This window comes from Drosophila nasuta, chromosome X (genome assembly GCF_023558535.2).
Source record: "Drosophila nasuta strain 15112-1781.00 chromosome X, ASM2355853v1, whole genome shotgun sequence".
NCBI lineage: Eukaryota > Metazoa > Arthropoda > Insecta > Diptera > Drosophilidae > Drosophila > Drosophila nasuta.
In genome coordinates, this window is record NC_083459.1 from 30,963,094 (window position 1) to 30,988,941 (window position 25,848).

At 47.0% G+C, this 25,848-nt stretch overlaps 1 protein-coding gene across 1 annotated transcript; it reads left to right on the plus strand.

The window, feature by feature from the left end:
• On the plus strand, positions 1-25,706 carry LOC132796514 (E3 ubiquitin-protein ligase HUWE1). The gene is made up of 17 exons (XM_060807707.1): positions 1-147; positions 1,729-2,268; positions 2,361-2,600; positions 2,665-3,158; positions 3,761-9,812; positions 10,761-13,806; positions 14,752-15,441; positions 16,084-16,382; positions 16,449-17,630; positions 18,432-18,567; positions 18,640-21,375; positions 22,364-22,753; positions 22,819-23,007; positions 23,096-23,417; positions 23,490-23,655; positions 24,315-24,505; positions 24,577-25,706. The coding sequence occupies exons 2-17, from the start codon at positions 2,002-2,004 to the stop codon at positions 24,677-24,679; spliced, it is 16,503 nt and encodes a 5,500-aa protein (XP_060663690.1). The 5' UTR covers positions 1-147; positions 1,729-2,001; the 3' UTR covers positions 24,680-25,706.
• Positions 25,707-25,848: the final 142 nt, after the last annotated feature.

A 25,848-nucleotide genomic window follows, 5' to 3' on the forward strand; every position in this document is an offset into this window, starting at 1 on the left:
CTAAAGTATAAATATAAGTGTGTAAGTGCGTGCTGAAAGAATTTTACAAAACTGAAATTACAAATTGTTCAAACGAAAATAAGAACGTTTTTGATCGACAAATAAGATAGCACTTTAGGCAGCAATATGCTGCATTCTAATGTAAATGTAAGTAACTGCTTAATTTATATGCGAAATGCACGCGCTGTGCATTTTCTGTGGTCTGCTGTGGCAATCGTTGCTTTTTTTCTCTCCTTTTCTTTTTGTTACTTTTTCCAATTTTTTTTTTTTGCGACTGCACGATTATTTTGATATTGCTGCGGTGCCTTTGGGGTTTTTTTTTTTCACACACAAATGTGTGTGTGGTGTATGTGTATTTAAACGCGAGTGTTGGAAGAGAGTGAATAAAAGAAAAAACGCCATTAATTTTATTGTAAAAAGCAAATGGAAATATAAAAAAAGACTATACAGTTTTGCACTAAACACATTCATACATTTGCATACATGAACACAGATGGACGTGCTTGTGTGTGCGTGAGTGACCAAAGGCATTTGCCTAAAAAATGCAACAACAATTTTGTAGTGCAGTGAATTTCGTGCAATACACACACATACATTTGTTGCTAGGTTTTTTTTGTTCGGCGAATTTGTTCGCTTTGCTGTGTTGTGGTTGCAGCTGCTGCTGTCGCGGCGAAGATGACACCAACGACTCCGCTTCACTCGCTGTTGCTATTGTTGTTGTTGTTTATTCTTAAGTATGCAGCGCACACATGAATAGTAAAGAAAACAAACATGTTGCGGTTTACATAGTTACGAAAAACAAAAAATAAATAAACATCATTTTGCAACTCATTTCTTAAATGACTATTGACTACAAAATTGTTAATAGTGGTACTACCAAAAATATGTTATAAATAAAACACTCTAAAATCACGTTTCATAAATGAAAAAAATGTCTGTGTGTGTATATACAAAAAAAGAGAAAAAATGAAATAAACTTAAAATGGACGTTTTGCCATTTTTTTTCTTTTTTATTGGTGGTCGCAGCAGACACTTGTATGTGTGTGTGACAGTGCGTATGAGTGTGTTTGGGTGCAAAACAGCTGATGTTTATCGATAACATTTGCAATTCACACTCTGCACTTTTGCTATTGCTGCTCTCACTCGCTCTCGTTTTGCTCAACCACAATAATTATTACTTGTTCGACAAAGAAGCTCTGCAAGTGCTGTGTGTGTGTACATTAATTTATTACAAAAAATACGAAAATAACAATTATTAATTTAGTGCGCGCGCGCTATTTTCTTTTAGTTCTTTCATATATGTGTATATTTTTTTCGTGTGTTCGCCATTTTGCTGCCAGTTGCAATTCGCTGGCAATGTGTGCTTAGTGTTTTTGTTATTATTGCTGCCAGTTGAGGCGAATTCAAGTTAATCGACGGCGGCGACGACGTTGTTGTCTTCGCTTCGTCGTCGTCGTCGACGTCGCGTCGTTGTCGTTGTCGTCGCGTCGCTCGCCACAGCTGACGACTTTTCGCATTAATTTCGTTTCGTTTGAGTTTATTGTGCTGTCAAAATTGAATTTTTATTTTGCTATTTTTGATTAGTTTTCTTCTTTTTGTTTTTGTTGTTCTTCTGTTTTTTTTACTAGATTTCATTGTGCGTTTCATTGAGTGGTGCAATACAATAATTACGCATTTTTCAGTAAGAATTTATTTATGACTTGCTCGTTTCCTTTTTTGTCATTGCAGTTTATTGAAGATATCAACGACGTATAATAGAAAAAAACAACACAAATAAAAAACTTGATGCATTGCAAATAATTACCAGCTCGTACGCATATATATTAACCATATATATATATATATATAAATACATAAATATAATAATCAAAAAGCCCGATAAAATACAAAAACACAACTGGCAACTTGATTGAAGCAACCGCAAACGCACGGCGGCGTCGGCAGCTGACGCAGCAGCAGCCGCTGCAGTCGCAGCAGACGTCGTCAGCAGCAGCAGCAGCCATGAAAGTGGATACGGTGAAATTGAAAAAAGGCTCCTCGGAGCTGACAGCCGAATGTCGCGAATTAATCGATGAGCTGACCAAACGACGCACACGTGCCGAACTCCTTGAGTTTCTGGACACGGTGCACGTGTGGATCTATGGCAAATGTGAGCTATATCATTGGATCGAAATACTTGATCGTTTCGATAAAATTCTCGAGGAGGCGGCACGACATGTTAATGCCAATGAGTTTGTCCTGCAATGCGACACAACATTTCTGAATACGGTGAGTGTGCATCATCACATGCACGTGCAATTAGCAATTATCAATTTATCAATATCATTATCGTTATCGAATTTTAATTTCCGCTCTTCTAGGATGTTACGTTGCTGCTGCATGTGCTGAATTTCACCACATTGCTTATTGAGCATTCGTTCTCGCGCCATTTGTACAATTCAATTGAGCATTTGACGCAGCTACTGTCATCACAGAACATGGACATTGTCCTCGCCGTGCTCAATTTGCTGTACATGTTCTCAAAGCGCAGCAATTTCATACCGCGCTTGCCATTCGAAAAAAAGGAATTGCTGATTGTCAAACTGTTCAACATAGCCGAGGTGAGTTATCGATTCTATACTATTCTATACAAATTATCGATAACATTTACATTTGTATGTTTAGCGCTGGGGCGATCCAAACTATGGCCTGTCGCTTAAGGATTGCTGCATTGTCGAACCCAAATTAGAGTTTCTCTATCAGCTGTGCATCGATTATGTGGATGAGCATGGTCATGCCGCACAGCTGGAAATACCGGACATGATGGATCTATGTCATAAAGCGGCCGCGCCCGAGGTTATCAAAACCATTGCCGGCCAGATCTCAAAACCGAGTGAGGCCATCAAAATGCGTATTGCGCATCGTGTGCGCCTCATCTGTGGTTTCAATGATTACAAACTGCGGCTGCAGTTCGTTCAGGCTCGCCTGCAAGCTGTCTCCATTCTGATCTATTCGAACGCACTGCAGGATAACACCGATAAGGTGCTCTACGCTGGCTTTGGCGAGGAGCTGTGCGAATTGATTGACAAGGAGGATGTCCATCTGGTGGAGATACGCGCTGCAGTGTTACGCACGCTCACATCGATGCTCCACTTTGATCGCAATCCCAGTGTGCCACGGTGAGTTTTGGTTTTGTCTGTTCGTGCTTACAAACATACCATCTATGAGATGCTACAAAATTAAAGAGTTGTTTAAAGTCTAATAGGATCCAAGATTATCTTACAAGCGTTAGAATCATAATTGCTTATAAAGATTTGAAATCGGTAGTTAGTAAATATTTGAAAGAGTGATTTAGAATAGCATTTATGTATTTACTCATTGTTTGGTAACTTACAAATTAAATGAATAGTGCAAAGAAATTTGGTAGTAAGTTTTGTACAGTTCTTAAAATTGATCAAATTGATGTTTATATAAGAATTCAATTTGTCAGTTAGAATTGATTTTTGGCTAGTTGCTATTACTTAAATGAACTTATTTGTCTTGATATTGATATTATTTTGATTAGATTTGCAACTATCGTTAGTTAGTTAGGTTGGCACAGTAAAACTGTGCTGCAACTATTATTATTATTATTTTATTAAAATAACGAATACAATTCCTTATTGGAATGAGTTAAGCCAGAGCGACTAAGGCCTTCAGGCTAAAATGCTGCTACTACTTAATTGTTCTTCTTTTTGCATTGCTAAAATTCCTTTTTCCTCTTTCGGTTTTTTTTTTTTAGAGCTGGCTCCCGTTTAATGAAGATTGTGCACTACACTGGCGCAGAGCGTCAAGGCGGCACATTGCCATTGCTGGTGCGCGATTGCATTGACAATTTGACGACACACGGATTAACCGAACGCTATCCATTGATCTTGGCCACATCGCTCTTCTCGCTGCTGTATCATCTGGCCAGCTATGAGCTGGGCGGCTCTGCGCTGGTTAAAAGCGGGATGATGCAGTCACTGTTGCGTGTCATCAGCTGGCCTGGTGTTGATCTGGAGCACATCACATTTGTGACACGCGCTGTGCGCGTTATTGATTTGATTACGAACATTGACATTGCGCGTTTCCATCAGAATAACGGTCTCAATGTGTTCATCGATCGTTTGGAGAAGGAGATTAAGAGCTGTTGTCGCGCCCTCGCCGAAATTGGCATCACACTCAAAGAGTCGACACTGCGCGATGAGCACGGAATGAACGATAAGCTGGACAGTTCATTGGAGCAGGCCGACGATGATGATGCGGCCACCGAGAATGCATCGGTGGCCAGCGGCAGTGCATCGCCGCGTCGTGACAATTCCAGCAGCGATGCCAGCGAGCACGCGCAACGTGCCTATCGTGCTTTTATGGAGAACGATGCACAACAACAACGAGGCGCAGGCAATGCTGCGGCAGGTGGAGCTGCGTCAGCTAGTTGGCTGGATCTTGGTGGAGCACGCAACTTGGATGCGGCTGCAGCTGGTGATGGAGCTGCTGGCGGAGCAGCCGCCTCAGGAGCAACTGATGCGACACCGGAACGTGTCGTTCAATATCCGGCAAACAGTTACTATGCCCGACCGCTGGCCGAGCGCAAAGCAGAGCTATCCACGCAGCTGCCAAGCAGCCTGCAGCCGAAGAAGCCCTCGTGTGTGACACAGCGTGCGGCGCTGCTCAAATCAATGCTGAATTTCCTCAAGAAGAGCATACAGGATCACGCGCATTTCAGCAATATGCGCAACATCATGGAGACGAGCTTAACGCAATCGCTGCGTCACATTATCGCCAATGCGGAGTATTATGGTCCATCGTTGTTTCTGCTCGCCACCGATGTGGTCACCGTTTACGTCTTCAACGAACCATCGTTGCTCTCATCCCTGCAGGACTTGGGCATCACCAGTGTCATGCTGAAGGCGTTGCTGCAAAAAGATGTGCCCGCAACACGTGAAGTTCTCGGCTCGCTGCCGAATGTATTCTCAGCGCTGTGCTTGAACGAACGCGGTCTCTTTGAATTCCTATCGTACGATCCGTTTGACAAGGTGTTGAAGGTGCTGCTATCGCCCGATTATTTGGTCGCAATGCGTCGTCGTCGCAGCTCGGATCCGTTGGGAGATACGGCCACAAATTTGGGCAACGCCATGGATGATTTGATCAAGCATCATCCGTATTTGCGTGCCGATGCCACCGAAGCGATTGTCCGACTCCTCAACGAACTGGTGCGTCTCGGCTCCGATCCCAGTTTCATTTGCTGGCGCGCCAACAAGGAGAGCAGCTCAACGAGTGCCGCACACAGCGCAGCGCCATCGACGCCTTCGCCCTCTGCCATGGTGATGGTGGCTGCCGGGCCGGTGTTGCAGAGTGCTGCCGATAACAATGATAGCAGCGGCGATGATGATGACGATGACGATGAAATGAGTTCGGCATCCCAACAGCAGCAGCAACAACAGCAACAACAACAGCAGCAGCAACAACAACAACAGCAGCAACGCGTGTCGCCTGGAGCCAATCGTCAACAGCAAGCGGCGGCAACCACAACAGCAGCGGGAGCAGCAACAGCTACAGCGCAAGCAACACCAGCTCAACAACAGCAACCAGCACAAGCGACCACAACCACAGCAACAGCTGCCACTGCAGCAACAACAACAGCAGCAGCTGCAACTCCCACAGCAACAACAACAACTGTGGCTGCCGCTGTGGCAGCGCCAACAACACCGCAACCGGAACGCGAAGCCATACCATTGATTGACTACATACTGAACGTGATGAAGTTCATCGAGGCGATCTTCAGCAACAGTCCCAATGGCGATCATTGCCGTGAGTTCGTCCAAAAGGATGGCCTCACACCCATCTTGCAGCTACTCTCGCTGCCCAATCTGCCCGTCGATTCGCCCGTTTCCACCACCTCCCAGGCGGTGGCGAATGTGTGCAAAGCGATCTTGAGCCAGGCACAAGAGACCAAAGTCCTGGACGTTGCGTTGCGTCAACTGGCGAACATTGTGGCCCAGCTGAAGCCACTGATCAAGCACTTTACCTTTCCCGGCGGAAGTGTGTTACTCGCTGAGCTCGTGTGTTGTCAGCGACTCGAGGATGGCTTCTCGAATGCCAACTATACACCGATCTTGCACAACATGAGCTTTGTCCATGGCTATGTGGTGATGTTGGTGCACTTGTGTCGCAATGCATCGACCGAGATGCGAACCGTGCTCCTTAAGCGTTGGGGCGCCCAACGTGAGACGGGCGTTCAACTGTTGCAACAACTCGTTCAACTCTACATATCGTTGGTGTGGGAGAGCACCATACTGCTAAATCTCTGCTCGGATGAGCCCACCCAGCATCCAGATCTCATTTGGGATGAGATTGCCGCACAAATGTCCGCCGCAGCTGGGACCGCCGATCCCCTAACCGAGGCGGAACTCTCACGGAAACTGGAACGTGCTGCCGAATTTCGGACCAAATACACACCCGAGGAGCAGTTTCGTTACATCAAATCACTGCTGGCGGCCAGTTCGCGTCTAGGACGCGCTCTCGCCGAGCTGCTCGGTACACTCGTCAAGCTGTCGGTGGGATCGCCGCAAACGCGTCAGCGACGCATCAACGATATGATTAGCAACATTAACAAAGTTCCTAGCCCCGAGGCGCGTGAAATTGCTCGCATCCTGAGCTCCATACTGGTGAATGGCTTCAGCCACGAGAGCATTCTGCCCAAGCCGGTGCCAAAGCTCAAGCTGACGTTCCTCATCTGTTCGGTGGGCTTCACCGGTCCGATGTTGTTCGATGACAAACGCAGCGCCTTCCATCTGATGATCTCGCAGTTTTGCGCCGAAAACGGTTTAAAGGCCTTCTTCGAGATGTTCTATTGGGCGCTCTCGCTCGATAATGTGTCGCAAAAGTTTGCCTTCGATCAGTGGGCGGCACTCGATGATCTGATGCAATCGCACGAGGACGACAAACGTGATTGTCCCGAGGGAACGGGAGAATTCCTGGACGCATGGCTACAACTCCTCGAAAAGATGGTGAATCCACGGGCGATGCTCGAGTCGCCGTACACGATGAGTCCGCGGGTGAATTATGTGCCCTTTGAGCCGGTGTTCTATCTGATACACATCCATCAGCTGGCGATGCAGGCGTTGCGACGCATCTGGTGTCGTCGTCCGATTCCGAACTATGGGGCGAGCATGTTCGAGACGATCATCTTGATACTGAAGCATTTGATTAAGTCGCATCAGATGCTGCTCGATCGGTATCACACCCGGATGCAGGAGATTAAATTCGAGAATCTGTACATACGCAACACGGACGAGGGACTCAATACGGATCACATACGCACGCTGACGGACATGGGCTTCAGTCATTATCACATCATTGAGGCGTTGCGGAATAATGCTTCGCTCGAGGAGGCAACCGATTATTTGCTCAACAATCCCGAGGCGGGCAATTCAATTCAATACAATTCAACGCAGGCAATGCAAGTCCAACTGGGTGGCGGACAAGCCACAGGAGGAGGAGGAGGAACTGCAGCAACGACAGCAGCACCAACTACCGGAGGTGGTGGCTCCACATTGAGTTTGTCACAGGGCAGCTTTGCCTCGAATGTCGCCGTCGTTGGTGACATGGACATCGATGTGGAATCAACGACGCCGGGTAGCACCGGAGCAGCATCGCTGGACAATGCGGATGTGACGCAACAAGCACAACAACAACAGCAACAAACGTCTTCGTCGTCGTCCAACAGCAAGTTGCCCAACTCCTCGGCATCGGCGTCATCATCGTCGTCATCAGCGAATGCGTATGATTATCGCCAGTTGAAGCTGATGCCACCGTTGATCTTTGATCGCTTCTGCGATGAGGCAGTGTCGCGTGCCTTTGAGTTTATGGAGGCGATACCCGATACGGTGAACAGTGCAGCGGATCTCATAGCGGTGCTCTATCGTCGCTTGAATCACCTGAATCGTCAGGTGTTTGTCACCAATTTCGTGCGCAACATCATCCAATGGGTTGACTTTACGCTACAGCTCTTCGAGCCGAACGCAACCGGAACAGCAACGCCCAAGGCGGGACGATTGGAGGAGTGCTTGACGGGCATGACAGCGACACGTTTGTTTGTGCGCCTCAAGACCTCGACCCTGTTGCTCGAGGAGAACTACAGCGACTTGCATCGTCCGCTCGTCGAAGCGATTACCGCCCAGGATGCGATGGTCTCGCTGGTCAAGCTGCTCGATTGCATGAGCCAATGGCTGCTCGAGCAATCCCAGTTGGAGCAGCAGCAACGGGCGGCGGTGCCGCGTTGGCTCCAGAATCTGGTGGACCTGATCGATGCCATCGATAGCATTAGTCACATACTGCAGCGCAAGGCGAACATGCGTGCGGTGAGCAGCGATTTGTGGCGTTGGTATGACGCCTCGACGGGCAAATGGAATGCGTATTCGGATGCCAACAATGAGCTGATACGCAACGCTTATGCTGCCGGTGAACGTTGGCTGCACATCAACATCGGGCGGCAACGTTGCACGGTCAGCTTCAATTGCATGACCCAAGTGAGCGAGGCGAGCGGCAGCCATCGACCTGTGTATCCGGCGTTGAAGATATGCGAGGCAATCAGTCAACTGCAGAATCCGATGGCCATGCACAAGGTGGACAATGTGTTGAATCGTGTGGTCCGCACCGCCAGCGATGGCAGCGGTGGCACAACGCATGTGGATGAATTGGTTCCCTTGCGACAGCTCATCAACTTTAATGAGCCACCAGCGGCAGAGACAACAGCAGGAGGAGCAACAGGAACAACAACAGGAGCAACCACAGAGGAAGGAGCTGCTGAGGAGAGCAACGAACCGTTGCCACCGCCACCGCCTGCAATGACAACGCGCAGTAAATCGCGTCAGAAAAGCGCTGCAGCTGCCAAGGCAGCCAAAGCAGCCGCCGCAGCAGCTGCTGCCAGCAACACTGCAGCATCAACAACAGCAACCACAAATGCAACAACAGCCACAACAGCGATCCCGAAACGCACGCAGAAGATCATATTGAACGAGGAGCATGTGGGTCTCAGTAAATTCGATTGCAATCGCATCATTGGCAGCATTGTCGCGTTGTTGCAACCTCCGCAGCTGTTGCACCACGAGACCAAATTGTCGCTGTTGCGCCTCTGCGCTCGCCTCACACGCAACTATGCGAATGCCCAGATGTTTATACGCTGCGGCGGTGTTCGCATGCTGCTCCAATTGCAGCAATCGTGCAGCTTCATGGGCTTCCCCACCTATGCCATTATCATCTTGAGGCACGTGTTGGAGGCGCCACCGGTGCTGCAGGAGGCCATGGAACGTGTGCTGGGCATGCGTGCCGCTGGCATTGTGCCCGTCGGTCATCGTGATCTCATCTATGTGCTCACCCAGGTGTCGACGGCGGTGTCGCGTGATCCGCAAATCTTTGTCGCCGCCGCCAAGGAGATGCTCAAGGGCGAGTACATGATCAATGCGAATAGCAATAATCTCGTCGACGATGGACGTGTCATGGTCAAGTCCAAATTTGGACAACAGCCGACGGCAGCAGCAGCATCAACAACGTCAACAACAACAACAACTGGCACGGGAACGGGTGCCACGCCAAAGGACTCGAAGGAGAGCGGCAACAAGGATGATCTCAAGGATGATCCGCTTGTGCAGTCATCGGTGTCGGTGCTCAAGGAGCTCTTGATGGCTCTGGTCCAGCCATGTTGTCACTATGGTGGCGCCGCAGCGGAACAGCCGCTGAATGCCGCCGAATTGTTGCAGCCAGATCAGCCACCAGGCGCGGCAGGAGCAACAGGCAGCCAGGAAGATGAGGTAAGAACAGTAAATATTTGAATAGCTTTCTGAGAGTGAGATGAATATCTTGCAACACATTTTTGTTAGTCAAATTCAACATATCCGAATAATTGCCACACATCTTAAAATTACCATACAAATAAGAAATAAGACAGAAAAATAGTTGATTGGCAAGAAGGAGAGACTATTAAATTCAGCTGCGTATCATCCAATTTGAAATAGCTCGCTTTTATAATTGCTGAGATCTGAGTTTGCAAACTGGCGAATAGACAAATAGATGGTTGGAAATGGCTAGAAATTTGCGACTAACTTTAATGATTTTCAGCTAACAGATCAGATAAATATCTTAGAAGTTAGTCAGGAAATAATAATCGCTTTGCTTAACAATCTGGTAAATATTGCAATCTGTGGTATATTTTGCAAATTGTAGTATACAGAAATACCAAATATGGCATATGGTATAAAATACTTAAATATACATAATCTGTTATATATTATGCTATTGTGGTATACTGTGCAAGTATTGGTATATCGATTGGCTTAAAATACTTAAATATACATAATATAATATTGCAGTATTTTAACAAAAAATAGAAATAGACCATATGGTATTTATTGTGCCCTATATTTGGCAAGTGTGAGTATATCGATGGGCTGAAATACTTAAATATACATAATGCAATATTGCTAGATAGATTTTGCAAGAATTAGTATGTCGATATACTGAATATGGCATACGGTAGAATATACTTAAATATACATAATTTTATATTGTGGTATACCAGTATGTGTTGAAGATAATACCGCATTCACAAAGGGGTTGCCTTCCTAATTACATATTTAACTCTTTGAGAGCAACTCAACTGTTGATTGTGTCCGTAGACACGAGGGGGGTCAACGTTTTCTTTGTCTCCCATTTCAACTACAATCATTAATCGTTAATCTACTCTCTTATGTCTTCCGCAGGATCCCTCGCCCGCTGCCAAGAAGTTAACCGGTGGCAATCTGGGCAACGCTCAAGCACAAGCTGCCGGCGCTGGCGGAGGAAGTGGCGGCGACAAATTCGAACCCTGCTGCTGCACATGGCACATCCCGACAAGCGCACACAGTCACGCGAAGCCGACGCTGTCGCGTGCAACGCTGCTCAAACTGCTGGCGGATGCGACACGCGCCTATCAATCGCTGGTGCCCCGAGTGCTCCTCTCGCACGTCTATGTGCCCAGCGACAGTCCACTGATCACACCGGCTAGCGGTGGACAACAGACGTTCCTTGCGGTGCTCCTCGATCGTTTTCTGCCACTCACCCAGCGTCAGCATGTGCCCGAGGTGAGCACAATGGCCCGGGTGCTGCTCTGTTCGCTCTCCGATTGCTATCAACAGGCGGGCGTCCAGCAACAGGTCGCCGAGGAGTTGCATGCGGCCGTTGCACGCGCCTTGGCTCAACCGGATTCCGCGGAGAAGCACACACGTTTGCAGGTGCTGATGAGCCTGTTCCCCAATCTGATTGAATCCCCGATGCTCTACGACAAAGTGCACATGCATCGCAACACGATGTACCGGGTGCTGTTGCGTCAGGGTGTCATGACCTATCTGACCAAGGTGGCACAGTACAAGGATCTATCCAATCACAATACGCTGAGCACCCTGGGCGCCATTCTGCGTCCCATGGAGATACTGTTGCGTTTCAATGTGGCCACAACAACGCTTGGATCGAAGCGCATACTCTTTGGCGGCGCCAATTCTGGCGGCAATGCGGCCAACAATGGCAACGGCAGCGCCGGAGGCAATGGCAATGGCTTGGCCGGTTCCAATACGGTGAGCGCGATCATCAATCGTCGTCTGTATCCACGTCTGGCGGCACGTTCCGCAGTGAATGCGGCTGTGGAGCGAACGAATGGCATTGGCAGCGAGCATGTGCTGCGCGATATCATAAGGAACGTGCTATCGGATCGTCGGCACACGTTTGAGTTCATCTTCAATTCGGATGAGATGGCTGTCGATTCGGAGGATTCGGTGCCGCCCCTTGGCGGCGGCGGAGGCGGCGGCGGCTCAATCTCCGAATCAAGATCATCGGCTGTGGCATCTGCGGCAGCAGCCGCTGCGGTTGCCCGTGCTGTGGCAGCTGAGAATAATGCACCAGGCATTATGGGTGGCGGTAGCAGCAGCAACAGCAACAATGCGGCTGTCATCGATGTGGTCGATGAGCGCAGCAATGTCGCCGATGTCGTCGAATCGGCTCAAGTCGCTGCAGCGGCAGCCGCAGGAACAACAGCTGCCACAGGCAGCGCTCCCGGTGGCTCAGCAGCTGTTGCTAGCGGTGGCGGTGGCGGTGGTGTGCGTCCGGTACTCAATTTCGATCAGCTGTGGGACGATTTCCTGCAATGTGAAGGCTTATTCTTGACATCGCGCAGCAGCAGCAGCACAGGCGCAGGGGGAACTGGAAGCGGAGGCAATGGCAACGCCGGTGGCAGCAACAATGGCAATGCCAGCGGCAGCTCGGGAGCTTCCACGGCCGCCCAACAGAATGGCAGCAATGCAGCAGGCGGTGGAAGTGCAACGCCTGGAAATATTGGTGATCCGCGATTGCGCAACAGCAGCTCCGTCGATGTGGATGTCGTTGGTGGCGGCGGAGGTGGCGGCAACAATGCCTCGGTGGCCGGAAATGCGGTGGTGGTAAACGATGCGGCCAGCGGTGGCGGCAGCGGTGGTGGCGGTGGCAGTGATGGTGCCTCCACATCCTCGGATACGGGCGGACCTCCGCCGGCTGTCGTGCGTACGACGCGTGAGATGAACGCTTCGCTGTTGGGTGATGTGAGCACCTCGGACTCCGATTCGGAGGCATCGACGGAGAACGATGAACGCAACGCCGAGGAGGAGGACGACGATGATGATGATGATGATGACGACGCTGCCGATGAGGATGTCGATGAGCACAGTGAAACGGATGTGGATGAGGAGCGACCACGGCAATTCATCGAAGTCTTTGATCACATCTATGAACCCGAGTCATCCGAAACAGCATCGAACGATGAGGATGTGGATGCCGAGGACGATGACGATGAGGAGGACGACGACGATGATGAGGACGATGATGTCGATGACGTTGAGTCAACGGTTGCCCAGGCGGCCAACGATGTGGCCCTCATCGATCAGGTGTTGGCCCAAGTGAATGGCGGCAGCTCATCGGCTCCATCATCGGCTGCAGCCAATTCCAATAATCGTCCGCGTCGCAGTGCGGCCATTGAGACGAATGGCGGCTTGATCGGAGGCATTCGTCTCGATGGCAGTGATCATCATTCTCGGGGCATGGACGAAGCGACCCGGGAGGCCAACAATTATCTGTACGAACGCTTGGGTGGCGACAGCAGCAGTCATGTGATGCCGCAATCATCGGCCAGTTTTCGTGTGCGCATGAACAGCTCGATTGCCCTGCCCCTCGATATTGATGTCAATGGCGGTGGCGGTGGAGGCGGCGTCTCTGGTGTTGCCTCATCATCTGGGGCTGCCGGTGGCTCAACACGTGGCGGAGGAGGCGGCGGCGGCGGTGGCAATTCGGCGTCAGCCAATTCGGTGGCAGCCGCTTTGCGTTCGTCATCGGACTCGTGGATGGCACCGGACTTTAATTTCATTGGCAGCGGCGCCGGCGGCAATGCGACCGATGTCAATGTCAACGCATTCCTGCCGCCCGCCATCATCCAAATGGAACGCAATGCTGGCGGCGGCGGAGGAGGCGGAGGCAACGCTGCTGTCGGTAACCCGAATATGAGCAACCTGCTGGACGAACAGCCGAACGTTGCAGCCGCTGGTGCGGTCAATGGCGGAGCGGCTGGCAACGGTGCAGCTGGCGGAGCGGGCAACTCGGCCGCTGGCAATCATCCCAACAATAGCAACACACTCTGCACGAACGGCGTGCGACGACGGCTGCTCTACTTGGATCAGCAGTATTGCGTCTGCATGCCCACACACCAGAATCCCACGGAGGAGACACAAATGGAGATATTCACACAGGATGGTGAGTGTCAGAATCAACGGAGAGATTATTAGTTATATTTGCCAGACTATCTCGTAACTTGTTTAACCGACTACATAAGATAGCAAGTTAATTTAGGATAACTGCACAATTTATTGGGTGAACAAATGGGAGGATTCTATCCTTTTTTCACTTCATTTATATCAAATGCACTTTAAGGATGCACTGCAAATGAGTATTCTAAACACACCTCAATTAATGGCCTAAATTTGAATTCAAGTTTATTCTAGTTTATATTAATTGCATTTTTAGGACATTTGTAGGGCCAAATTATGCAAGGCAGTTAAGCACATTATGCTGTTAGCTTGTTTATCACTTAACAACATCAATACTTACGAGAATTCTAGTTTGCTTCATTTAACTTATATTAAATGTAAATACTATACTCTCAACTCGTTTAAGGAAGTATTGTGGCTTCAGATACAACAATGAGATAAAGAATCAAATTAATGCTAGTTTAATTTAGGATAACTGCAAATTAGTATGCTCTACACTTTTACCTGACTTAAAGGCCTCCATACGTCAGATACAGAATAAATAAAATAAAGAATGAAATTAATGCTAGTTCAATTTAGGATGCATTTGAGGCGTACTTGGCTTAAGGCACAAAAGGAAGGCTTCAACACTTGGTTGTAAAGCGAAAAATTGTCAAGTGAAGCAACAATAATTTGCTATTCAATTTCTGAGGATATTTTTGTGTCGTTAAGCGATAAAGTATGCTTATTAGGTAGAAAATTCGATAAAACAAAGTGGCCGCTAAGCGTGATAGTTTGCTTTGCAATCTATAAATGCAATTTTAAGTATAATTTTTGTGGTGTCATATATTTTGAACCACTTGGTAGATTAGAGTAAACAAATTTCTTGAAGAAGAAACATTTTGATTTTTGTATTGCCTTTAATTCTAACCTGGTTTTTGCCATTCTGCAGCACTGCACTGGTGGCTGGAAGAGGCCAAAGCACTGGACATGGAAAGCCAGACGGATGCCTGCCTCTATGCGGCACACTTTCTGCTGCCGCATCTGATCAAGGAGCTGAAGGCGGCGCATCAGCAGCGCAAACAGGAGGAGGCCAGTCGTCAGGCGGCCGCCGCAGCAGCTGCGGCTGCAACCGCAGCAACATCGGCTGCATCAGCTGCCACCACCACAGCAACAACATCGAGCAGCAGTGGTGGAGTGATTGCGCCAGTGCCGGCAAGTGCGCTGGGCATCAATGCCGGGATCACAACAACGGCGGGTGCAGCAGCGGTGACAACAGCGGCAACAACGCCACACAATACACCAACCGTAGCAGCAACACCCGCCTCATCGCCCGCATCACAAGTGACAACACCGACAACAACAATGGGAAATACAATGCCAACGGCAACAAACAATTTCCGCAGTTCAATTCCACGACTGATACCTTCAATGCAGTTTGTGAATGCCGCCTCCTTGGCCACAACAACAACCACAGCAACAACAACAGCAGCAGCAACAGAGTCGTCGACACCATCACCGCCGCCACCAGCAACATCAGCAACAGGCAGCGATAGCAGCATGGTCTCAGCAAACAGCATCATTCAACAGACACTGATGAGCAGCGGCGGCAGCAACATTTATCCAATACCAGCCACAGCATGTAAGTTGCTCCTTTTTGGCCATCACTTTATTAAGGCTACAGATGAGAGATAGTTGAGGTTACACCTCGGAAACTGAATTTTGATAATATTTAAAAAACATTGCTCAGCACAAAGTTGAAAGAAGTGAACATGCTAAATCAGTCCATATGTATTATACACATCTAAATATGGGGAAGGACGCCAATAATTGGGTATAAGGCACCATAAAGTTGTATTTTAACCAAAAATTCAGCATTGTCAACTTAGAATATTGCGTATTTTAAAAGAATTCATTTAGTAACACTTAAAATATTACGTATTTAAATTAAGGGAATTCATTTAGTAAATCATGTTCATTTTATCGAAGCTTAAATATAGCGAATTCAAAATACATCACTTTGATTGACAATTTGGTATATTTTGTAATCTATAGTATATTTTGAATATGGTATTATATTAATGTACCAAATATACCATTCGGTATATTGTTGCATTTTGTCTGTCTATTAATTTGATATCTGTCTATCCGTCACCTAGTAAGTTTTATACTTTATATACCAAATATATCATTTGGTATATATTGAAGATTAATACTGCACTGTTTTGCTTTGAGTCAAGACCGTTATTGATTCCCTCTATCTCTCTTTCTTTGTCTCGCTCAGCTGCTGGCGATTTGGTGGAGCAACTGCGTCCACGTCAGCGTCACAATCCATCGCGCCTTCTTGGACGCCAGGGCATCTACAATATCTATGCCGAAATCGATTTGACCAACGAACAGGAGACACCGCCAGCATATCTTGTCGGTGGCAACGGCGGAAACGGAGGCGGAGCCGGAGCTGCTGCTGCACCGCTATTTGCCAGTGTGTTGCCACCGCCGCCATCAAGTGCGACAACACGACTGCCGCCGGTGCCGCATTTCCCAGCCGCCGATCGATCTGCTGCTGGCTTAATAGCACTAAGTGTGAGTTGGAAGAAGCAATTAAAAATTCAATTTCAAGTATGAACATTTACATTTACTTCTTTGCAGAATGCGGATCGTCGCGCGAGAAACGCATTTGCGAATATATCGCGTAATGTGCCACTGAGCGGACGCGGTGGCAACGGCGGAGGGGGAGGTAGCAGTCAACGTGATTTGCCAGCACGACTGCAGCGACTGTCGCAAGCGATGACCGTGCGTAGCAGCAGCGGCAGCAGCAACAATGCGACTGGCAGCGATCTGGATGAAGCTTGGCGTGAGTCGCCAGTCCGTTTGACCAGTGCTGATATGAATTTCCCGCTCTCACCGTCGCTGGAAATGAATCTGAATTTCCTTGAACCACAGCAACAACAACAGCAACAGCAAATCGATGCGTTGCCAGAGTCAGTTGCCATTGAGCAATCGCCGCCAGTGGTGCAATCGCCCACAATTGATACGCAGCCGGTGCCGAGCAGTTTGCCCACGGTCAGCATCTCTGAGCTGGCCGCTCAACTGATGGCAACCAGCGACCAACAACAGCAGGCGGAGAATAATGGCAACAATGAGGAGACAACAGCAACAGCAGTGGCAACAACAACCCCAACTGTTGCTGAGCAAGTAACGTCAACACCAACTGAAGCAAATATTGTGGAGGCCGAAGCAGCAGCTGCTGCAGTGGCCGCTTTAACTGTGCCACAATCCGAAGCACCGCTGGAACAGCAAACCGATGAACTGTCCACAGCTGCAGTCTCCATTGATGTCGCCACCAATACCGTGGATGCGGATGCAGATGCCGATGCCGGAGCAGCCGCTGCAGCTGCAGCTGGCGAGACAGCCGGTGCTGTTGGTGGTGGTGGTGGGGCCACAGCAGCGGTTGCTGCGACGGCTGCCGTTGTCACCGACATGAGTCCCGAGGTGCGTGCCGCTTTGGGGGATCTGGAAGTGCCCGAGGGCGTGGATCCATCGTTCTTGGCCGCGCTGCCTAGCGAGATGCGCGAGGAGGTGATACAGGAGCATTTGCGAATGCAGCGCATACGTCAACGTGCCCAGCAGAATGCCATACAAATTGCACACGATTCGCTGGTCGAGGTCAATCCCGAATTCCTTGCCGCGTTGCCGCCCAACATTCAGTCGGAGGTGTTGATGCAACAGCGCATTGAGCAGCAGCGTCAGGCGGCGCAGAGCGCCAATCCCGATGATCCCGTCGACACGGCTGCATTCTTTCAAAATCTGCCCGAGAATCTGCGTCAAGCGGTGAGTAAGAACAATATGACTGAACGGAAATTAGACACATAACTCGCATAGCGGCCACTTTTAAAAGTATTATCCAAATTCATTGAAAAGAGTATTTCAAAATCATTAAAAGAATTTAGTGAAATTATAGTAAGGTTTACTTAAGGTTCTTTTCGCTTAGTTACCTAATTATCTTGAGTCAGCTGAGGCCGTTAAGCGAGATGTGTGTTTAATACAGCAAAATAGCCTAAGATTAAACTAAAAGTCGAGTTTAATAGTAAATTACTTAGCTATGTGGTTTTTGGCAATCAGTTGAGGCCGTTAAGCGAGATAATAAGGAAAAATACAAGAGAAGAAGTAAGAGTGAAATTTTAGTTGACGAAGGAGGAATGGGCACTCTAGCGACTTAATGTTTATGTGCTAAGCTCTAAAATTAAGCGAGATATGAATACAACAAATAAATAGACAAGAGAGAAAGTAATATTCGAGCTTCCGCTGTCGAAAGACGAATCTCGCTTAATGGTCACTCTAGAGGCTTAATGCTTATGCACTAAGCTGCTCATATCTCTAAGAAAACTAACCTAAACTAATAAATCAAACATGGTTTACAAGTCTAGTTTCATCTCGTTCAATGGGCACTTCAAAGTAAACGGGAGACCGTTAAGTGAGATATAAATGTAATAAATCAAACATAGTTTAGAGTCTAGTTTGATCGCGCTTAATGATCAAGCGATGTATAAATGTAATAACATAAACATAGTTTATAGTCTAGTTTTAGCTATCAATTTGCCACACTTTAATAAAAACCATTTTCTCTTGCAGATCTTAACGGACATGGAGGACTCACAGATTGCCAGCCTGCCACCCGAGCTGGCCGCTGAAGCGCAGTTCCTACGTCGCGACTGGGAGTCGCGCAACGGGACACGGATTGATGCGCATCCACCCACCAATGCACTGTGTAAGTATTAAGCTCAAATCACAAACGATCTTCCCCCACAACACTTAATGCCTTTGGATCTTTGTGGTGTAGCACGCTTCCAGTCGACGCTGCAGAACCTGGACGAGGCACGCTGGCACAGCGCCATTTGGTACGATGCCAGTGGCAATGCACAGCCGCAGCATCATCAGCATACGACAATTGTGCATCACCATCACATTGCGCCAAACACGGGCAAACCACTTGCCCTGCTCATGATGGAGGATGAGAATATACTGCTCGATCCGGACTCGTTGGCCACGCTCTTGCTATTCTTGTTCGTCGAGGATCAAAAGGTGAACAGCGTGCGTTTGCATCGCGTCATACGGAATTTGTGTCACCACGAACCGACACGTGATTGGATTGTGAAAGCATTGATCAGCATCATACAGAAGACGAACGAGGATAATTCGAATTTCGGTGCGACGGGCAACAAACCGGAATGGCTCAAATTGCGTGTGGATGCGGCCTTCGGGTACAAGAGCAACATCTTTCTGATCAATCGTCTGTACGATGGCAGCGCACGGAGCATTAGCATTAATCCGCAGGCAGCACAAATGATTGTGCGCAATTGCCTTGATCTGTTGTTTGTGCTTGCCAAGCATTATCCATTCAGTTTTCTGCCCTACAATCGCGAACCGAAATCGCGCAATCGCATGTTGAACGCTGTGTTCAATATGCAACAAGCAGCCGAAACGGCAGCGGCGCCGGCAACCGGAGATTTGCGTTCACGTTATCATCGCTATCAGATTGCCAATCGTTTGCGTGGCTTCCTCGACGATCATCAGTTCCATCAGCAGCAGCAACAGCAGCATCAACAACAGCGGCAGCAACAGCAGGCAGCGAACTTTAAGGCAACGCCACCATTGGATGAGGCGCCTTCGACATCGAAAGCAGCTGCTGCCAAGGCAGCAGCCAACGCCAACAGTTCGACATCGTCCAGTTCGGAATCAACCATTGCCTATCAGACGAATGCGCACAACTTTTGGGACGTCGTCCTCAACATTGATCGCCAGACGCCGGTGCGTTTAGCCAACGTGGCGCAATTCCCGTTGACTTCGCAGCCTGCGTGGAAGTGGCAAACGAACAACAGTGACTTTTTGTCATTCAGCGAATCACCATTTGGCCAACTGCTCGAGATGTTGCCCTACAAAGTCATTTGTCGGTCACCGCACTTGACCGATATGCTGGTCAAATTGCTTGCATCGCTCAGCGTTGATTTGCCCAAAGAGGAGGAGCCACAAGCAACACCGCCGCCACCACCTCCGCCGCCACCGCAGTCGCAACAGCCAGTTGGAGTTGGTGCACAGCTGGAGGAGCAGCTAATGCCACCGCTGGTGCCCATACAAACGTATCCGCTAGCCGAAGATCCGTTGGCCGTCGAGCAGTCGTCGCAGGCATCGCAGCCGGAGCAACAGCAGCAGCAGGCGGATGAAGAGGAGCGCGACGAGGAGGATGACGATGAAGAGACCGAGGAGGATGACGATGAGGAGGAGGAGGAAGATGACGAGGAGGATGAGGAGGAGTTGCCAACGGCAGCAGCAGCCGCAGCCTCAGCACCAACTGCTGGACAATCAGCGACGACGTCAGCAGCACAACCAGCGACAGGTGCAACGCAACCGGTGTCGACGAAGCCGCGTCGCAAGATCTATGCCAAGAACTTCTCGCAGCTGCAGCTGGTGATCGAGGTGCTGACACATCAATGCGGCACCACCGAGGGTCTGGACAATGTGACCAAATTGATTGTCAATCTGACGCAATGCTCGCAGGCCTCGAATGCCATCTTCATACAGTACTTGACGGCAGCCATACTTGGGCTGGCGGAGGAAGTGCGTCAGGCCATCCAAATGCTGCTCAACGAGATACGCGCCTACAACAATCAAACGGCAACGACGACAACACCTCAAGTGGTTGCCGGCAGTTCACAGCAGCAAACGGATGGCAGCGCCAATAAGCCGAGTGGCAGCGCCGCCTCCGCCTCCGCTTCGACCTCCGCCTCCGCATCGTTGCTGTCCAATTTAACCGTCCACGAGGGCATGATGCAGGATCGCTTCACATCCGAGGCTGTCATCATATCGGCACCGAAGAATGCCAAGCCAACATGTGAGCTGCAGCTGCCGTCGATGAAGAAACTCATGTCCAATTCATCCGCTCAGCCATATTTCCTGCGCACTCTCAAGATCTTTATGCAGGTGCGCGACATGTATGAGCTGCAAAATAGTCACAACAACAGCGAAGAGGAGTTGGTTGTGGCTGCCAACGCAGCGGCTGCTGCTGCCGCTGCTGCTGCCAGAGGTGGTGCTGTTGGACAGGAGGATATTGACATTGCTGGCGATACACCGCCACCACCACCGCCGCCTCCGCCACCGCAAGCGAACGCTTCGAGCATGGACACCAGCGATACGACTTCCGCTAACAATAGCAACAGCAGCAGTAGCAATGGCAATGGCAATGGCAATGGCAAACCGGCTGCGAAGCCCACACTAAGTCAGATTCTGTGTCTGGACGTGCTGTGGCACACGTTGAGCGAGTGCCTGGTGGCTCTGGAGGAGTCCAAGGATGAGTTCGCTGTCCTCGTGCTGCAGCCCACCGTTGAGGCGTTCTTCCTCATCCATGCTTCGCATCGTGTCACACCCAAGAAGCCGGGACGTGGCTCGACGGGTGGCGGAATTGGAGGTGGATTGCGCGTTGTGCCGCCAGCTTTGGCCACCGAGCATCACAGTCCGCAGCTGGACGACACGAACAGCAGCAATGGCAGCAGCCAGGCGCATAATTCCTCCAGCTTTGAAGGTGAGTCAAGTGTGCTTCAATTCAATATAAACGTTTCACCTCACCTCTTTAATGCTGTGTTGCCCTTACGGGTATACATATATAATAGCCTAGACAAACACTAACTTAAATGCCACATTACATTTATGACTATAATTTGAGCATAGACAGACACTTAAAAAGAGATCTCATTGAAATGCAAAAAAAAAAAACAGATACTTTCCTTTTTGGATTTAAAGCGTTTTCAGTTAAGGGTCACAAAATGAGATCTCATTAAAATGCAAAGAAAACCTAGTTACGTTCCTTTTGTTGGATTTAAAGGTTTTTCACTTAAGGGCCACATTCATTAATATTCCCTTGTTGCATTTAAGGTCTGAACTCAAGGGCCACATTGGCTTTATGACTACAATTTGAGCCTAGTCAGACACTTAAAAAGTGCTTATAAAAATGCACAGAAAAAATAGAAAATTTCCCTTGTTGCACTTAAGGGCCACATTCGCTTTATGACTACAATTTTCGCTCGCAGCGATCACAGTCAAAAATAATGCAAGCTCACTTGCTTCACTTGGCATATTTTCGCTCATTAAAATGCAAAGAAAACCTTTTGTTGGATTTAAAGGTTTTTCACTTAAGGGCCACATTCAATAATATTCCCTTGTTGCATTTAAAGTCTGAACTTAAGTGCCACATTGACTTTATGACTACAATTTGAGCCTAGTCAGACACTTAAAAAGTGCTTATAAAAATGCACAGAAAATATAGAAAATTTCCCTTGTTGCACTTAAGGGTCACATTCGCTTTATGACTACAATTTTCGCTCGCAGCGATTACAGTCAAAAATAATGCAAGCTCACTTCACTGCTGCTTCACTTGGCATATTTTCGCTTAGCTGCCTATTTTTGCAATCCCAAATGAGGCACTTAAGTGAGGTTTAGGCTGTGTAGCCTTGTAATGACTATGACTAATAGTTTTCCCTACTAATACTTTCCTCTCTCTCTCATTCTGCCAGATGAATCGCGTCTTCAGGATGCGGGGACAAGCACATCGAGCTCATCATCTGTGGTGCTGACAGCGCACGAGCGTCAGCTGAAACAAGATCGCCAGAAATTCCTGCAATTTGCGGAGAAACATCGCACGGTGCTCAATCAAATCCTACGTCAATCTTCCACGCATCTATCGGACGGTCCATTTGCCGTGCTCGTCGATCACACACGCATCCTTGACTTTGATGTGAAACGCAAGTATTTCCAAACCGAATTGGAGCGCCTCGATGAGGGCATTCGACGGGAGGAGCATACGGTGAGCGTGCGTCGCGTCACAGTGTTCGAGGACTCGTTCCGTGTGCTGTATCGCTTGGGTCCCGAGGAGTGGAAGAATCGCTTCTACATTGTGTTTGAGGGTATGTAACGAAGGACACTTTAAATCTCTATCTCTATTTAAATGCTTCGGCTTTTCTTTTTGCAGATGAGGAGGGCCAGGATGCGGGCGGTTTGCTGCGCGAATGGTATGTGATAATCTCCCGCGAAATCTTCAATCAGATGTATGCCTTGTTCTGCGTATCGCCGGGCGATCGCGTCACCTACATGATCAATCCCTCCAGCCATGCCAATCCCAATCATCTGAGCTACTTTAAGTTTGTCGGTCGTGTCATAGGTGCGTATTCTCTGTCTCACTCTAATTCGATTACTAGCTAATGCTATCTCTCTCTCTCTCTCTCTGGCTCTCGCTATCGCTCTTGCAGCCAAGGCCGTGCATGATAACAAGCTGCTCGAGTGCTATTTCACTCGCTCGTTTTACAAGCACATCTTGGGCAAACAGGTGAAGCACACGGATATGGAATCGCAAGACTATGAGTTCTATAAGGGACTCGACTATCTGATGAAGAATGATATCTCGACGCTGGGCTATGAGCTAACCTTTTCAACGGAGGTGCAAGAGTTTGGCGTCACACAAATCCGTGATCTCAAGCCAAATGGACGCGACATTGCCGTCACCGAGGAGAATAAATTTGAATACGTGCAACTCGTCTGCCAGCTCAAAATGAGCGGCTCCATACGTCAGCAGTAAGTGCCATCGACATCGATCTTTATTGATTGAAATATATTGTTAATTCCTACTTCCCTCTACCTTTGCAGATTGGACGCATTCCTGGAGGGCTTCTATGACATTATTCCAAAGCATTTAATATCGATATTTAACGAGCAGGAATTAGAGCTTCTCATATCCGGCCTCCCAGATATTGATATTGAAGATCTAAAGGCCAATACCGAGTACCATAAGTACACATCCAAATCGGCGCAGGTAATTATCAACTATAGAATATAATAGTGAAATACTATACTATACTGTGATGTATATTATACTATACTATGTTCTACTATGTGCTATACTATAATTATCAACTATAGAATATAATAGTAAAATACTATACTATACTGTGCTGTATATTATACTATACTATGTTCTACTTTGCTATACTATATTATACTATTTTATACTATACTATATTATACTATACTATACTATACATTTCTATATTATTCTTATACTATAAGTTCGAACTATATAATATACAATAATGAAATACTCTATATATTATTCTATATTATACTTAACCATCTATTATACTATGATATACTACATACTATATTAAACTATACTAAACTGAATTAACCTCTATTTCTAACTATATAATATACAATAATGAAATATTGTATGTATTATATTGTACTATACTAAACTATACTATGTTCTACTGTGCTATACTATATTATACTACAATACGAAACTAAATTTGTTTCTATATTATTCTTATACTATATACTATAATTTCGATCTGTATAATATACAATAATGAAACACTATATATTCTATACTATACTACACTATACTTTACTATACTATCTATTATACTATGCTATACTATATAATACAACTCTTTCTTCTTTCTTCATCCACAGATTCAATGGTTCTGGCGCGCTTTGCGCAGCTTTGATCAAGCGGATCGCGCCAAGTTCTTGCAATTTGTCACGGGCACTTCGAAGGTGCCTCTGCAGGGCTTTGGCTCGCTGGAGGGCATGAATGGCATTCAAAAGTTCCAGATCCATCGCGACGATCGCTCCACAGATCGTTTGCCCTGCGCACACACCTGGTAAGTGAATTGAGGCGGTCTTATTAATGCGATTTACATGTATTAATGATCTGTATTTCTTTGCTTTTCAGCTTCAATCAATTGGATCTGCCCATGTACAAATCGTATGACAAATTGCGTAGCTGTTTGCTCAAAGCCATACACGAGTGCTCCGAAGGATTTGGCTTTGCCTAAGCGGCGACAACAGCAACAACCAGTCATTAACATCAACAACAGCGAACCAACAATATTAACAATATAACAACAACAGCTGCCATCGAAGCAACGACAACAACAGCCGCCACATCAACAACAACAACAACAACGGCAAGCAACAATAAATAAAAACAAATAGCAACACTTACACACAATTGTACACAAAAGCAACACACACATGCAACATGCAACACTCACAGCAACAGCAACAACAGCTACAGCAACATGCAACAATTCCTAAAAGAAAAAAGCGACGACGAAAATGATTAGAGAACAGCCACTGCAAATGTGCTATAAAGCAGCAACAGCAACAACAGCGACAACAGCAACTGCAACAGCAACAACATATATACAGTACATATTAGTTATATAGTATATATAAAACCATGTTGAATTAATTATTAATTTTCGCGCGTATATTATATACAATATATATACATACACACACTCTCACACACCTCCACACACACACACATATATATATATATATTTCTCGATATATATGTATATACAAAAACACGCATATATATATTTTCTTAAATTTGCAAAAAAAAAAAGAACGTGAACCACAACAAAAAAAAAATGAAGTGAGAATGCAACATAAAAGCGTAATAGAAAAACAAAAGCAACATTCATAATGAAAGCGATGAAGAAAAAGTTGAAGAAGTATATCAAGTCAAGGCGAAAGAAGAACGTATTTGAAAGCTGTTTCTGATTTTCTACATTAAGTTTTTTGTTTTGCAAGACCCTATTTTTGAGAAAATTATATAATATATAATACGATAATATGATAATAATAACACTAAATGAAACATAATTAATATATATATATTTTATTTTCCTAAGTGAAGTAAATGAAAAACAAAAACAACAACAAACAATGGAAATAACTTTGATATGTGTGAAACAAAGCAAAATGCATAAAGTGCACATTACGCTTTGATTCTTGTTTATATATATAAAAAACGAAAAAAAATAAAATAAAATAAAACTAAAAAAAAAAAAATTGCACGAAAAATCGATGAAAATGAGAAATGGAAACGGTATTTGACGTAACTATAAGTCTATGTTATGCATTTTATGTTTATCTTTTTAATGAGTAAAAAATGTAACTTTAAATATGGAAGAATGTGAGAGAAGCTGGTGAG